The following is a 15,448-nucleotide window of genomic DNA, read 5'->3' as shown; positions in this document are numbered from 1 at the left end:
AGATTTTCTCAAATTCTTTAATAGAAAGCATACCGAAGCCCAGAGGTTCGTTAAAAAAAACACCACCTAGATTCTTTCAAAGTATGTATTTAAAAAACAAAACACCAAGAAACCTTTGAAATTATATCAAATTCTTTAAGACAAAAAAGCTTTAGAAGCCCCCGAGATTCTTTCAAATTTTTTAATAAAAAGCACTGGGAACCCAGAGGTCTTTTCAAATTCTTAAAAAAGCTCTAGGGGCCACCGAAATTCTTTCAAAATAGTAAAAAAAACAAAATACCAATGGACTTCGAGATTCTATCAAATTCTTAAAGAAGGGCATTATAGTCCCCCGAGATTCTTTCCACTTCTTTTGAAAAATCAAATTCTTTAAAAAAGCATTAAAGACCCCCTAGATTCTTTCAATTCCTTCAATTTTTTTTATATAAAGCACAAGCGACTTCAGAGTTCTTTAATATTCTTAGAAAAGGCACTAGAACCACCGAGATTCTTTCAAATTCATTAATAAAATCAAATTTTCATTCACATTCTTAAAAATATACAAGGGACTCCTGAAATTCTTCCAAATTCTTAGCACTAGGGAGCACCGAATTTTTTTCAAAGAGAAAAGAAATACCACTTTAAAAATCCCAGAAAATTTCAAAAACATTAAAAAAACAATAAAAAATATCCAAAATATCCAAAGAAATCAAAAAGATTCAAACACAAAAAAAACAAAAGACCCAAAAAATTTAAAAAAAAATCCAGCAAATTAAAAAAGAAACGAGAACTTCAAGAAAAAATCAAAAAATTCCAAAAAAACCCAAAAATTGAAAAAAACTGAGTAAATCCAAGAAAGTCCAACAAAATAAAAAAATCCATGAAAAACAAAAAATTAAAAAAAAAAGAAATCCAAAAAAAAACAAAAATTCTAATTACTTCAAAAAAAATCCAAAGAAAATCAAAAAAGATCCAAAAAATAAAAAAAAAACGAAAGACCTAAAAAATCGAAAAAAATTGAGTCAATCCAAAAAATTCAGCAATTCCGAAAAAACCAAAGATTCAAAAAGGCCAATTTAAATGAAATCCAATAAACCCAAGAAAATCTAACGAAATCAAAAAAATACAAGAAAAACAAAAAATAACAACAATACAGAAATAAAAAAAAAACCAACAAAAAACAAAAAAATAAAAAAAAAAGTTTTAAAAAATCGAAAAAATAAAGAGAGAAAAAATGCAATTAAAAAACCCAAAAAAATCTGAAAAAGCAAAAGAAATCTAAAGAATTCTAAAAATCGAAGAAATCCAAAAAGTCCTAATTAATCCAAAAATATCCAAAATATCCAATAAAATAAAAAAGATCCAAAAAATAAACAACCAAAAGATCCAAAAAATCGAAAAAAATTGAGTAAATCCAAGATAACCCAACAAAATAATAAAAGAGTCCAAGAAAAACAATAAATTAAAAAAAAGAGGAAATCCAAAACAATGAAAAATGCAAAAAATAACAATTATTAAAAAATTTGAAAAAATTGGATGTATTCAAAAATTCCAAAGAATTGAAAAGTATCCAAAAAATCCAGACAAATCCAAGAAATTCAGAAGATCCAAAAAAATCAAAAAATTACAGAAAATTCGAAAAAATTCCAAACCTTTCTAAAAAGTCCAAAAAATCAAAAAAATGCAAGGAACCCAAAAAGCCCAAGTTATCTAATAGTCCAAAAGATCAAAAATATCCCAAAAATCTAAAAATTAAAAAATCAGAAAATAAAAAAGCAAAAAATAACTGTTATTCGAAAAGTCTAAAAAATTGAATAAATCCAAAAATTCCAAAAAATTGAAAAATATCCAAAAAATTCGGATAATTCCAAAAAATTACAGATCCAAAAAAGCCAAACAAATCCAAAAAAAAAAACAAAAAACCCAAAGATCAGAAAATAAAAAAAAAATACAACAAACCAAAAAAAAATGCAAAAAAAATACAAAAAAATAAAAAATTCATGAAACAAAAAATTAAAAAAAGAGAAAATTCCAAAAAATTCTCAAGATCCATAAAAGTCAAACAAAAAAGTCCAGTATGAACTCAAAAAAAACCCAAAAAATTAAAAAATATAAAAAATCTAACACAATAAAAAAAATACAAAAAACTCAAAAAATACAGAAAACCCAAAAAAAGTAAATAGTCTAAGAAAAAAATCAAAAACCTAAAAATCTAAAAAAAATCCAAATTAAAGAAAAATCCAAGCATTGAAAAAATTCGAAAACCCATTACATAAACGCAAGAAACACAAAACTCAAAAACTGGAAATGTCCACAAAATTATCAGAAAATAAAAAAGCACAATATAAGAATAATTCAAAAAGTCGAAAAATTGAAAAATATCCAAAAAAATCTAGAAAATTCCAAAAAATTCCAAACATCCAAAAAGACAAATCCATAAAAATCCAGTAATAAATAAAATAAAATCAAGGAATCCAATGATTCCAAAAATCTAAATCTAAAGTATGCAAAAAATCCAAAAGAACAAAAAAAAACAAAAATATGCAAAAAATGAAAATCCAAAAACTCCAAATTAATCCAAAAAAATCTAAAATATCCATAAAAATCAAAAAGATCCAAACACAAAAAAAAATTCAAAAGCTCCAAAAAATCGAAAAATTTGAGTAAATCCAACAAAATAATAACAAAGTCCAAGAAAAACGATAAATTAAAAAAAAAAAGGTAATCCAAAAAAAATCCCAAAAACTCAAAACAAATCCAAAAAAGTCCAAAAAAAAAACAAAAAAGTCCAAAAAATCCCAAAAAAAAAACAATAAAATGCAAATAAAATTTTAAAAATCCAAATACATACATATATCCAAAAATAAAAAAAAATCCAAGAAAACATTCAAAAAACCCAAAAAAAAATCCTTATTAATCCAGAAAAAATCAAAATACATATAAAAAAAAAACAAAAAGATACAAAAAAATCCAAAAAACTCCAAAATATCCAAAAAAAATCATAAAGATCCAAACACAAAAAAAAACCAAAAGACCCAAAAAGTCGAAAAAAATTGAGTACATTCAAAAAATCCAGCAAATTAAAAAAGAAGCGAGAAATCCAAGGATAATTCAAAAAAACCCAAAAAAAAAATAATGAAAGCAAAAAATTGAAAAAAATTGAGTAAATCCAAGAAAATCCAACAAAATAAAAAAAATCCAAGAAAACCAAAAAATTAAAAAAAAAACAAAAAATCCAAAAAATCCTAATTCATATAAAAAAAAGTATCCAAAAAAAAAATAAAAAGATCCCAAAAAAAATCAGAAAAACGAAAGACCTAAAAAATCGAAAAAAAGAGTCATTCCAAAAAATTCAGCAAATTCCGAAAAAAACCAAAAGATCCAAAAAGGCCAATCTAAATGAAATTCAAGAAACCCAAGAAAATCCAACGAAATCAAAAATATACAGGAAAAAGAAAAAAAATAACAATACAGAAAAAATAAAATGGAACAAAAAACAAAAAAGTCCAAAACAATAAAAAAAATCCAAAAAATCCAAAAAAGAAATAAAAAATCGAAAAAATAAAAAGAGGAAATCAAATGCAATTAAAAAGACCAAAAAAAATTTAGAAAAGCAAATGAAATCCAAAGAATTCTAAAAATCCAAAAATATCCAAAAAGTCCTAATTAATCCAAAAATATCCAAAAAATCGAAAAAAATTGAGTAAATCCAAGATAATCCAACAAAATAATACAAAAGTGCAAGAAAGACGATAAATTAAAAAAATAGGAAATCCAAAAAAAATCCCAAAAACTCAAAACAATTCCAAAAAATAAAAATCCAATTAATCCTATTAATCTAAAAAAATCCAAAATATCCAAAAAAATCCAAAAAATCAAAAAAAAAATGCAAAAAAAAAATTAAAAATCCAAATACATATATCCAAAAATAAAGAGAAAATCCAATAAAAATCCCAAAAACTCAAAACAAATCCAAAAAAGTCCAAAAAAAAAACCAAAAAAATCCAGAAAATTAAAATTCAAAAAATCCTATTAATCCAAAAAAATCCAAAATATCTAAAAAAATCTAAAAAATCCCCAAAAAAAAAAAACAATTAAATGCAAATAAAATTTTAAAAATCCAAATACGTATATCCAAAATAAAAAGAAATCCAAGAAAAATCCAAAAAACCCAAAAAATCCTCATTAATCCAAAAAAATCAAAATACATATCAAAAAAGTCAAAAAGATACAAAAAAATAAAAATAACCAAAAGATCGAGAAAATCGAAAAAAAATTGAGTAATTCCAAAATAATCCAACAAAATACAAAAGTCCAAGAAAAACGATAAATTGAAAAAAAAAACAGAAAATCCAAAAAAAATCCCAAAAACTCAAAACAAATCCAAAAAAGTCCAAAAAAACAAAAAATCAAAAAAATTAAAATCCAAAAAATCCTATTAATCCAAAAAAATCCAAAATATCCAAAAAATCTAAAAAATCCCAAAAAAAAACCATAAAATGCAAATAAAATTTAAAAAATCCAAATACGTATATCCAAAAATAAAAAAAAATCAAAGAAAAAATCCAAAAGACCCAAAAAAATCCTCATTAATTCAAAAAAATTAAAACACATAAAAAAAATCAAAAAGATACAAAAAAATACAAAAAAAAAATAAAAGAGCCATAAAATCGAAAAAAAATGAGTAAATCAAAAAAATTCAGCAAATTCTAAAATATCCAGAAGATCCAAAAAACCAGTTCCAATGGAATCCAAGACACCCAAGAAAATCCAACAAAATCGTAAAAAATCTAAGAAAAACAAAAAAGTAAAGAAACACGAGAAATCCAAGAAAAATTAAAAAAAATCTAAAAAAAAATAAAAAACCCAAAAAATCGAAAAATCGAGCCAGCAAATTCCAAAATATCCAGAAGATCCAAAAAATCCAATTCCAATGTAATCGATGAAACCCACACAAACAAAAACAAATAAATAAAAAAAATAATAAAAAACCAAAAAAAATCCTAAAAAATGCAAACAAATCCAAAAAATTAAAACAATTTAAAAAAAAAATCCAAAAAATTCTAATAAAAATCTAGATAAATTCAAGCAAATCCGAAAATCTAAAAAAGCTCCAAAAAACCAAAAATAAATTCCCTAAAAACTTAAAATAAAAAAACTGAAAGATTGAAGAAATTCCAAAAATTCAATAAAAACAATATTCAAAACTTAAAAATTCAAAAAAAATCCAAAAAATTGAAAAAGTGAATTAAAAGCCAAAAAACTCAAGAAATGCAAGAAACCCAAGAAACCCAATAATCCAATAAATCGGAAAATCCAAATATTCAAAAATATCCCAAATATAAAAAAATACAAAATTAAAAAAATACAAAAATATTTCTCAAACTATAAGACTTTTTCATTTACTCAGTTTTTCAATGTTTGATTTTTTTTTCAATTTCTCGGTATTTAATTCTCGATCTTTTCATGTTACTGTTTTTCGATTTTACAATTTTGATAGTCCTACATGTTTCGATTTTACAATTTTTTGATTTTGCAATTTTTGGCTTTTTGTTTTTCGATTTTTCAATCTTTAATCAAAAGTGGAAAAATTACAAAATGTATTATAAAATGAAAACTTTGAAAAATCTAAAACTTGTAAATCAAAAAACTGTAAAATTCAAGACACGAAAAGTTACAAAATCGATTTGATTTAGCGAATTTTATTTTTTTATAATAACCCTTACAAGTTAAAGAAACAGTTAAACGTCGAGGAAACATAAAAATGTCAAGTCGCCCAATGGACTCCAAATTACGAATAACCGTGAAAAGTGGCCTTTACTTTCCGCCAAAACTCATCTGTCACAATGGCATATTACGTAATCGCAGGCAAATTAACGTGCCTGAATACCACCCACGCCCTCCATATAGCCGAAACGTTGTCCCTCCGCCTCCCAAACTTCCACTACCGGCGCATCCTGAAATCAGACTACGACTGGCCGGTAAAACCCCGCAACAACAAATCCCAAAATAAAATCTTCCTTCCAGATATGGCTGGACCAACTAAACAGTACCAACAACTGGCACGAAACCTGCTGTCCCCTAGCCTGGAAGGAAGTCGGCCAAATGGGCGGAAAACCTCACCTCATCGGCAACCTGGGGCACTTCTGGGAGTACTGCTTCGACTACTACGGAATCCAGTCGTGGTTGTCCAAAACCGACCTGGAGAAAATCAAGGCGGACGACGCCCTCATGGTAACTTATTCCCTCAAACGGTGAAACCCCGCTTCACTGTCTGTTTGTTCAGCACACGTCGGGGAATAAAACCTCCTCTGAACCCCAGAAGATCAGCATCACCGACGCCAACACTCACCCGATGCTGGAACTCGTCATCTACGAGTTGCAGCAACTTTTCTCCCCCAGCACTCTGGAAATCAAGTTGTACGACGCCAACATCCCCGACGATGAAGACACGGATGTTTTCATGCTGGAAACCCTGGAGAGTTACCAGGTGAGCGGCAAGAGCAGTCCCCAGAGCATCGTCTTGGTGTCTACTCTTCGGGAAGCGCTCCAGAACTGTGACGTGTTGATAGTTCTGGGGGACTACCGCAGGTTTGGGTTTGAATTTGTTAAGTACGCGCCAATTTTGGCACTTAGGGATGTGCGTTTTGAATGTAGGGATTTTTGTAGAGGTCCGAGAGGCGCGTTCTCTGGTTAGTGAGATCGGTTTATTTAGTAGGTATATAAAAATTAAATTTTATTGTATGCTTTAGCCTTTGACGACACTGCATAAAATGTCAGGTCCGAAAAATCCGAAAATTCCGAAAAAATCCGAAATTCCAAAAAACCTAAGAAACTCAAGATATTCAATAATACAAAAAAAATCGTAACTTATCAAAAAGTCCAAAAAATCAAAGAATTCACTTTCCATTAAATCTAAAAAACCCTCTAAAAAAATAAAAAAACCTCTAGTAATCCAATCATTGCAAAAAAATCCAGCAAAATCGAAAGTATCATAAAAATCCAAAAAAAATGAAAAATGCAAAAAATAATTATCCAAAAAATTTGAAAAAATTTAATAAATTTAAAGAATCTAAAGAATTGAAAAGTATCAAAAAAATCCGGATAATTCCAAAAAATTCCAAAGATCCAAAAAACCCAAAAAATCCAAAGATCAGAAAATAAAAAAGCAAAAAGTAAGAATTATTCAAAAAGTCGAAAAAATGAATAAATTCAAAAATTCAAAAAATCAAAAATTCCAAAAAGTTCACAAAACTCAAAAAATGTAGGCAAAAGAACTCGAGAAAACCAATCATTCAAAATATCGAAAACATCCGAAATATTCAAATAAATTTAACAAATCCAAGGAAAACAAGTAATTAAATAAAAAAAATCAAGCAATCCAATAATTCCAAAAATCTAAATTTAAATTTAAAGTATGCAAAATCCAAAAGTTCTAAAACAGCCAAACAAATATAACAATACTCAAAAAACCAAAGACGCCAAAAAAACAAAAAATAAAGAAAAATCCAGTCAATTCTAAAAATAAAAATATCCCAAATCAAAAAAAAACAAACAATTTTTAAAAAACCAAAAAAACCCAAGAAATGCAAGAAACTCAAGAAAGTCAAAATAGCCAAAATCCAAAGAGTCGGAAATATCCAGAACATTCAAAAACATCTAAAAAATCAATGAATTTATAAAAAAATCGAAAAATCCAAGAAACTCGAGAAATTGAAAAAACTCGGGAAATTCAATAATTCCATGAATCCAAAAAAACAAAGTTTCGAAAAAATACAAAAATCGGAAAATAAAAAAGCAAAAAATAACAACTATCCAAAAAATATTCCGTAACATTAAAAAAATCCAAGAAAATCTGAACAAATCCAAAAAACAAAAAAAATCAAAAATCCAGAAAATGTAAGAAAATCCATAAAATATAAGTCAGAAAGTAAAAAAGCAAAATTAACAATTATTCAAAAAGTCGGAAAAATTTAATAAGGCCGAAAATTTCAAAAAATTTAGAAATATTCAAAAGAACCTAGGAAATTCCAAAGATGCAAAGATCCAAAAAAGCAAAAAAAATTAAAATGTCCAAGTTAAGCCCCCAAAAAAATCCAAAAAAAAGAAAACAAAAACATGGAAAAAAATCCCAAAAATACAAAAAATCTAAAAATCCAAGAGGATCGAAAAAGATAGAAAAAGTCCATAAAATATAAGTAAAAAGTAAAAAATCAAAAATAACAATTATTCAAAAAGTTCGAAAAATTTAATATAGCCAAAAATTTGAAAAAAATTTAAAATATTCAAAAGAACCTAGGAAATACCAAAGTTGCAAAGCTCCAAAAAAGCCAAAAAAATCTAAAAATGCCCAAGTTAAAATCTCCCAAGAAGATAAAAAAAAAACAAAAGCATGCAAAAAAATCCAAAAAAATCCGAAAAAAACAAAAAAACAATTAAAAAAAAAACGGAAAATCTAAGAAAATCCAAGACGATCGAAAAAGATAAAAAAGTCCATAAAATATAAGTCAAAAGTAAAAAATCAAAAATAACAATTATTCAAAAAGTTCGAAAAATTTAATATAGCCAAAAATTTGAAAAAAATTTAAAATATTCAAAAGAACCTAGGAAATACCAAAGTTGCAAAGCTCCAAAAAAGCCAAAAAAATCTAAAAATACCTAAGTTAAAATCCTCCAAGAAGATAAAAAAAAACAAAAGCATGCAAAAAAATCCAAAAAAATAAAAAAAAAAACAAAAAAACAATTTAAAAAAAAACGGAAAATCTAAGAAAATCCAAGACGATCGAAAAAGATAAAAAAGTCCATAAAATATAAGTAACTCAGAAAGTAAAAAAGGAAACATAACAATTATTGAAAAAATCGGAAAAATTGAATAAAAACAAAAATTTCAAAAAATTGAAAAATGTTCAAAAGAACCTAGAAAATCCCAAAGATGCAAAGATCCAAATAAAGTCAAAAAAATTCAGAAAAGTCCAAGTTAAAGCCCTAAAAAATTCAAGAAAATTCGAAAAAATACAAAAAACCCAAAAAAATAAAAAAAATCAAGAAAATCTAAGAAAATCCAAGAGGTATCGAAAAAAATAAAAAAATAAAAAAATTCATAAAATATAAGTCCGAAAGTAAATAAGCAAAATTAACAAATATTCAAAAAGTCGGAAAAATTGAATAAAGACAAAAATTTCAAAAAATTAAAGCCCCAAATAAAATTAAAAAAATAACAAAAATATGCAAAAAATCCAGAAAATTTAAAAAATCCAGAAAATCTAAAAAAATCCAAGAGGATCGCAAAAGATAAAAAAAACAAAATATAAGTCAGAAAGTAAAAAACAAAATTGACAATTATTCAAAAAGTCGGAAAAATTGGATAATGACAAAAATTTCAAAAAATTGAAAAATATTCAAAAGAACCTAGGATGCTAACATACAAAAAAGCCAAAAAAATCTAAAAATGTGCAAGTTAAAGCTCAAAAAATCCAAAAAAGACAAAATAATGCAAACAAATCCAAGAAAATACGAAGAAATCCAAAAAAAATTTTTTAAAAACCAAAAAAAACAGAAAATGTAAAAATCTAGGAGTATCCAAAAAACTAAACAAATCCAAAAAACAAACATCCCGATTAACCCAAAAAAAATCTAAAAAAAAAGTAAAAAAAAAACAAAAATTCGAAAAAATACAAAAGTACAAAAAAATTACAACAAACCAAAAAAAAATCAAAAAATACAAAAAAATTGAAAAAAAACAAAAACTTCAAAAAAATAAAAAATTCATGAAAACAAAATTAAAAACAGAAAATTTCAAAAAATTTTCAAGATCCAAAAAAGTCCGATATAAACTCCAAAAAAAATCCAAAAAATTCAAAAATAAAAAAAATCCAAAAAAAAAAAAAACAGAAAACCCAAAAAAGTAAATAGTCTACGAAGTTAATTCAAAAAAAATTAAAAAATAAAAAAGCCAAAAATCGAAAAAAAAAATTGGAGTACAAATTAATGCAAAATCCAAACATTGAAAAAATTCGAAAAACCCACGAAATGCAAGAAACACAAACTCAAAATATCCAATAATCCGAAAACTGGAAATGTCCACAAAATTATCAGAAAATAAAAAAGCACAAAATAAGAATAATTCAAAAAATCGAAAAAATTGAAAAATATCCAAAAGAATCTAGAAAATTCCAAAAAATTCCATACATCCAAACATTTAAAAGTCCAAAAAAAATCCAAAATAAAGTCCAAAAAATTCAAAGATCCCAAAAAACGAAACAAATTCATTAAAAAATCCAAAATAAAGTCTAAATAAATAAAAAAATCAAAAATAAATGCAAAAAATCCAAAGAATCCATGAAATCCAAACAAAGCCAAAATGTTCACAAAACTCAAGAAATGCGAGAAAATAACTGAAGAAATCCAATAATTCAAAAAATCGAAAACATCCAAAATATTTTAAAAAATCTAACAAATCCACGAAACACAATTAATAAATCAAATAAAATCAAAGAATCCAATGATTCCAAAAATCTACATCTAAAGTATACAAAACCCAAAAGTCCAAAAAAACAGCCAGACAAATATAACAAAACTCAAAAAAAACAAAAGACCCCAAAAAACAAAAAAATAAAAACAAAACAGTCAATTCTAAAAATATAAATATCCCAAATCAAAAAAACCCAAAAAATTTTTAAAAATCCAAAAAAGCCCAAAATAATGAAATGCAAGAAACTCAAAATAGCCAAAATCCAAGAAGTCGGAAAACATTTAAGAAATCAATGAATTTATAAAAACATCGAATAGAATAATCCAAGAAACTCAAGAATTTAAAAAAAACTCGAAAAATTCAATAATTCCATGCATCCAAAAGAACATAAAGTTTCGAAAAAATACAAAAATCGGAAAATAAAAAAGCAAAAAATAACAACTATCCAAAAAATATTCCGAAACATGCAAAAAAATCCAAGAAAATCCGAACAAATCCAAAAACCCCAAAAAATTCAAAATCCCAGAAAATGTGAGAAAATGCAAGATCGAAAAAGATAAAAAAATCCATTAAATATAAGTCAGAAAGTAAAAGAGCACAATTAACAATTATTCAAAAAATCGGAAAAATTTTATAAAACCGAAAATTTCAAAAAATTTAAGAATATTCAAAAGAACTTAGGAAATTCCAAAGATGCAAAGATCCAAAAAAGCAAAAAAAAACTAAAAATTAAAGCCGAAAAGAAATTAAAAAAATAACGAAAACATGCAAAAAATTCAAGAAAATTTAAAAAATCCAGAAAATCTAAGAGGATCGGAAAAGTTAAAAAAAAACATAAAATAGAAGTCAGAAAGTAAAAAAGCAAAATTGACAATTATTCAAAAAGTCGGAAAAATTGGATAATGACAAAAATTTCAAAAAATTGAAAAATATTCAAAAGAACCTAGGATGCTAACATCCAAAAAAGCCAAAAACATCTAAAAATGTGCAAGTTTAATTTCAAAAAAATCCAAAAAAAAAAACAAAATCATGCAAAAAATTCAAGAAAATCCGAAAAAATCCAAAAAAAAAGTATAAAAAATCCGAAAAACCAGAAAATCTAAGAAAATATAAGAAAATCTATTAGCATCCAAAAACTAAACAAATCCAAAAAAACATCCAGATTAACTCAAAACAATCTAAAAAAAAGTAAAAAAAAAAACGAAAAAAATGCAAAAAATACAAAAAAAAAATCCAGAAAATCTAAGAAAATCCAAGAGGTATCGAAAAAGATAAAAAAATCCATAAAACATAAGTCAGAAAGTAAAAAAGCAAAATTAACAAATATTCAAAAAGTCGGAAAAATTGGATAATGACAAAAATTTCAAAAAATTGAAAAATATTCAAAAGACCTAGAATGCTAGCATCCAAAAAACCCAAAAAAAAATCTAAATATGTGCAAGTTAAAGTTCAAAAAAAACAAAAAAAAATACAAAATCATGTAAAAAATCAAAAAAAAAACGAAAAAATAAAAAAAAAGTTTAAAAAACCCGAAAAACCAGAAAATCTAAGAAAATGTAAGAAAATCTATTAGCATCCAAAAAACTAAACAAATCCAAAAAAACAAACATCCAGATTAACCCAAACAATCTAAAAAAAAGTAAAAAAAAATTCGGAAAAAATGCAAAAAATACAAAAAGGCAAAAACTTCAGAAAAATAAAAAATAAAAAATTCATGAAAAAAAAATAAAAACAGAAAATTCCAAAAAATCCAAAAAATCCATGAAATCCAAAGAAATCCAAAATGTTCACAAAACTCAAGAAATGCGGGAAAAATAACTGAAGAACTCCAATAATTCAAAAAATCGAAAACATCCAAAATATTTAAAAAAATCTAACAAATCCACGAAACACAAGCAATAAATCAAATAAAATCAAGGAATCCAATGATTCCAAAAATCTAAATCTAAGTCCAAAGTATGCAACAAATCCCAAAGAACAAAAAAAAAACAAAAAATCCAAAAAAAATCAAATATTCCAAAAAATTGAAAAGTAACGAAAAATCCACGAATGTCCAAAAAATTCTTAAGAACCAAAAAATTCAAACACAAAAAACCCAACAAAGTCCAAAGTGAAGTTCTAATAAATCCAACAACATCCAAAAAGATTCCAAACAAATCAAGAGTATTAAAAAAAATCCAAAAAAAAATCAAAAAATCCAAAAAATTTAAAAGACACAGAAAACCTCAAAAAATCAATGTTCCAAGAAAATCCAAAAATCAATCCAGAAGATATTAAGATATCCAATAATCCAAAAACAGGAAATTTTCAAAAAAATCCAGGAAATGCAAAAAATCAAAGATTTACAAAATCCAATAAATCTATAAATTCGAGAAACTCAAGAAACTCAAAAAACTGAAGAAATCCAATAATTGCAAAAATCCAAAGTCTCAGATTTCCCAAAAATACAAAAAAATCAGAAAATAAAAAAGCAAAAACGGTTCCAGAAAATCGAGAAAACTGAATAAAACCGAAAAAAGTCTGAAAAATCCAACACTCCAAAAAATGCGAAAAATCCAAAAAACTCAAAACTAAACTGAAGACTTAAATTAATACAAGACTATTTAATTCAGGCCATAAATTGATGCTTGTTATTTTATTATTTTTAACTAATTGGTTTTAATTTTTTAAACTCTTTTAGATATGTGTAATAATATAATCATCATACATAAAAAAAAAATTAAAGACTACATTCCGCCTTCCGCAAGAACACCACAAACCACGAAAATTTAGGGAAAACCCTAATTTCCTCCAGACTTCCAGACGAAGCCGCCGACGACTGGCTCAACCGCTGCCGCCTCAACATGATAATCCTCGCCGACGAGATCAACTCCTCCGCCAGCCGCAGCCTCAAGGTCATCCTGAACCACCCCGGCCCCATCTGCTTCAACGCCTCCGTGCTCATGGAGTACTGCACCCAGATAAGGCTGAGCAACATCGTCGCCGTGACCACCGACGAGGGCCTCTCCGTCATCAGCACCATCGCGCATCAGGTGGACCGGCCCGTGGAGCACTTCTGGTGCCCCGCGGTGTGGGGCTTCTCGGGGATCATGTCCTTCGTGGGCGTCGCCTGCACGCCCCTCACCCAGGTGGTCATCCAGCCCTACAAGAGGTCCCTCAAGACCAAGGAGTCCAGCAAGCTGCCCAAGGGGGAAATCGTGGTCGAGATAAAGTTCGTGGAGAATTTGCTCAAAACCGAGGAATTATTCTACGAGGAGCTGGAGCACAGGAAGGAGAGGGAGTTGGATATTCTGCAGCGGCCGCCGGTTTTGGCGAAAGTTAGGGCTTTGGCGAGTTTACTGAAGCTGTGGTTCGCGGAGGTGGTGACCGACGAGATAATCTCGTTGGGGGTTTGCTCGAATGGTAAGAGTGGAGAGATGGGGTTGGTGGTGATTTGTGGTGTGTGTAGGAGCTTTCAGGTTTCCTCCAGGGGTTTGCTTTTCGCAGCCGGTTAGTCTGAACGAGAAGCGGATTTGGGAGCCGGTGGCGAGTCTGCCTTTGACTTCGTTGACGCAGAGGAAGGTGGCGGATATTGTGCTTCAGGTCGAAGGGCACTTGAAGAATTTCGGGATCGGGGATAGGTTGAGATGAGTTTTTTACGAATTTTATATAAATTTATTTATATATATATATATTTGTTATAAAAAAAATCTGTAAATTATTTTTCTATTTTTTAAAATAAATTTGTTAATAAATAATAAACACTTTTTTGAAAATTCATTATTTTGTTTGAATACATTCGTCGACCATATTTTAAGTATTTAAAAGAATCTAAGAGCTACTTGTGTTTTATTTTTAAAAGAATTCGAAAGAATCCTTGAGACCATAATGTGTTTTTTTTTAAGAAATTTAATAATAATTTATAATAATCATATAATATAATTTCTTAGTGCTTTATATTAAAGAATTTGAAAGATCCTCGGGGTCCTTTGGAGTTTTCTTTTTGAGAAAAATTGAAAGAATCGGGGGCTTCCCAGTGCTTTTTTAAGAAATTCTTTTGGGTTTTGTTTTCGAATTTATTTTTGATGCTTTGGGTTTTTTGATATTTTTTTAATTCATCGGATTTGTTTTGGGAATTTTTAGATTTCTTAGTTTTTTTGGATATTTTTTGGTTTTTTGAGTTTCTTGGATTTTTCGGATTTTGTAAGTGCGTTGATTTTTTTTTTGATGATTTTGAATTATTTGGATTTTTTCAGTTTATTGGATTTTTCGATTTTTTGAATAGATTGGATATTTTGTTTTTTTTTGGATTTTTGTGGTTTTTTAGTGTTCGGGATTTTTATTTTGTTTGAGTTCTTTTTTATATTGCTTACTTTTTTTCGATATTATGGATTTTTCTAATATTTTCGATTTATTGGAATTCTCGTTTTCTTTTTAAATCCTTGAATTTCTTGGATTTGTTAGATTTTTTGTTTTTTGAATTTTTGGATATTTTAATTTTGCATTTCTTAGGTTTTTTGGATTTTTTTGTGCTTTTCGGGGTTTTTTGGATTTCTTTTCTTGGGTTTTTTGGATGTATTCAATTTATTTCAATTTTTTGGATAGTTGTTATCTTTTGCTTTTTTCTCGATTTTGTATTTTTTGTATTCTCCATTTTTTTTTAATTATTGATGTTCCTGTGTTTCTTGAGTTTCTTGAGTTTCTTAGATTTTTTGGGTTTCGTAAATTCATTAGTTTTTTTAATGTTTTTTTTAATTTTTTACATATTTCCGATTTTTTGGATTATTGAATATCTTGAGCTGCTTGAGTGTCTTGCATTTCTTGAGTTCTTTGGATTTTTCAATTTTTTTATATTTTTCGATTCATTGGATTTAGGGTTCTTTTGTTTCTTTGAGTTTTTTGGATTTTCTTGGGTTTTTTTCTTTTGCTTTTTGGATATTTTCGATTTTTTGGATTTGTAGAATTATTGGATTTCTTGAGTCCTTTCCTGCATTTCTTGGGTTTTTTGAAATTTTTTGG

The 15,448-nt window shown here is 26.7% G+C and overlaps 1 protein-coding gene across 1 annotated transcript; it reads left to right on the top strand.

Moving 5' to 3' along the window:
• Nucleotides 1–5,816: 5,816 nt before the first annotated feature.
• LOC135124833 (putative malate dehydrogenase 1B) lies at nt 5,817–14,080 on the top strand. The gene is made up of 5 exons (XM_064050057.1): nt 5,817–5,960; nt 6,007–6,213; nt 6,266–6,570; nt 13,245–13,852; nt 13,899–14,080. The coding sequence occupies exons 1-5, from the start codon at nt 5,826–5,828 to the stop codon at nt 14,078–14,080; spliced, it is 1,437 nt and encodes a 478-aa protein (XP_063906127.1). The 5' UTR covers nt 5,817–5,825.
• Nucleotides 14,081–15,448: the final 1,368 nt, after the last annotated feature.

Source organism: Zophobas morio, unplaced genomic scaffold (genome assembly GCF_036711695.1).
Source record: "Zophobas morio isolate AGI-343-1 ecotype UQ-CSIRO unplaced genomic scaffold, CSIRO_AGI_Zmor_V1 ptg000008l, whole genome shotgun sequence".
NCBI classification, from domain to species: domain Eukaryota; kingdom Metazoa; phylum Arthropoda; class Insecta; order Coleoptera; family Tenebrionidae; genus Zophobas; species Zophobas morio.
The sequence above is the reverse complement of the archived record's forward strand: the minus strand, read 5'-3'. Positions and strand labels throughout refer to the sequence as shown.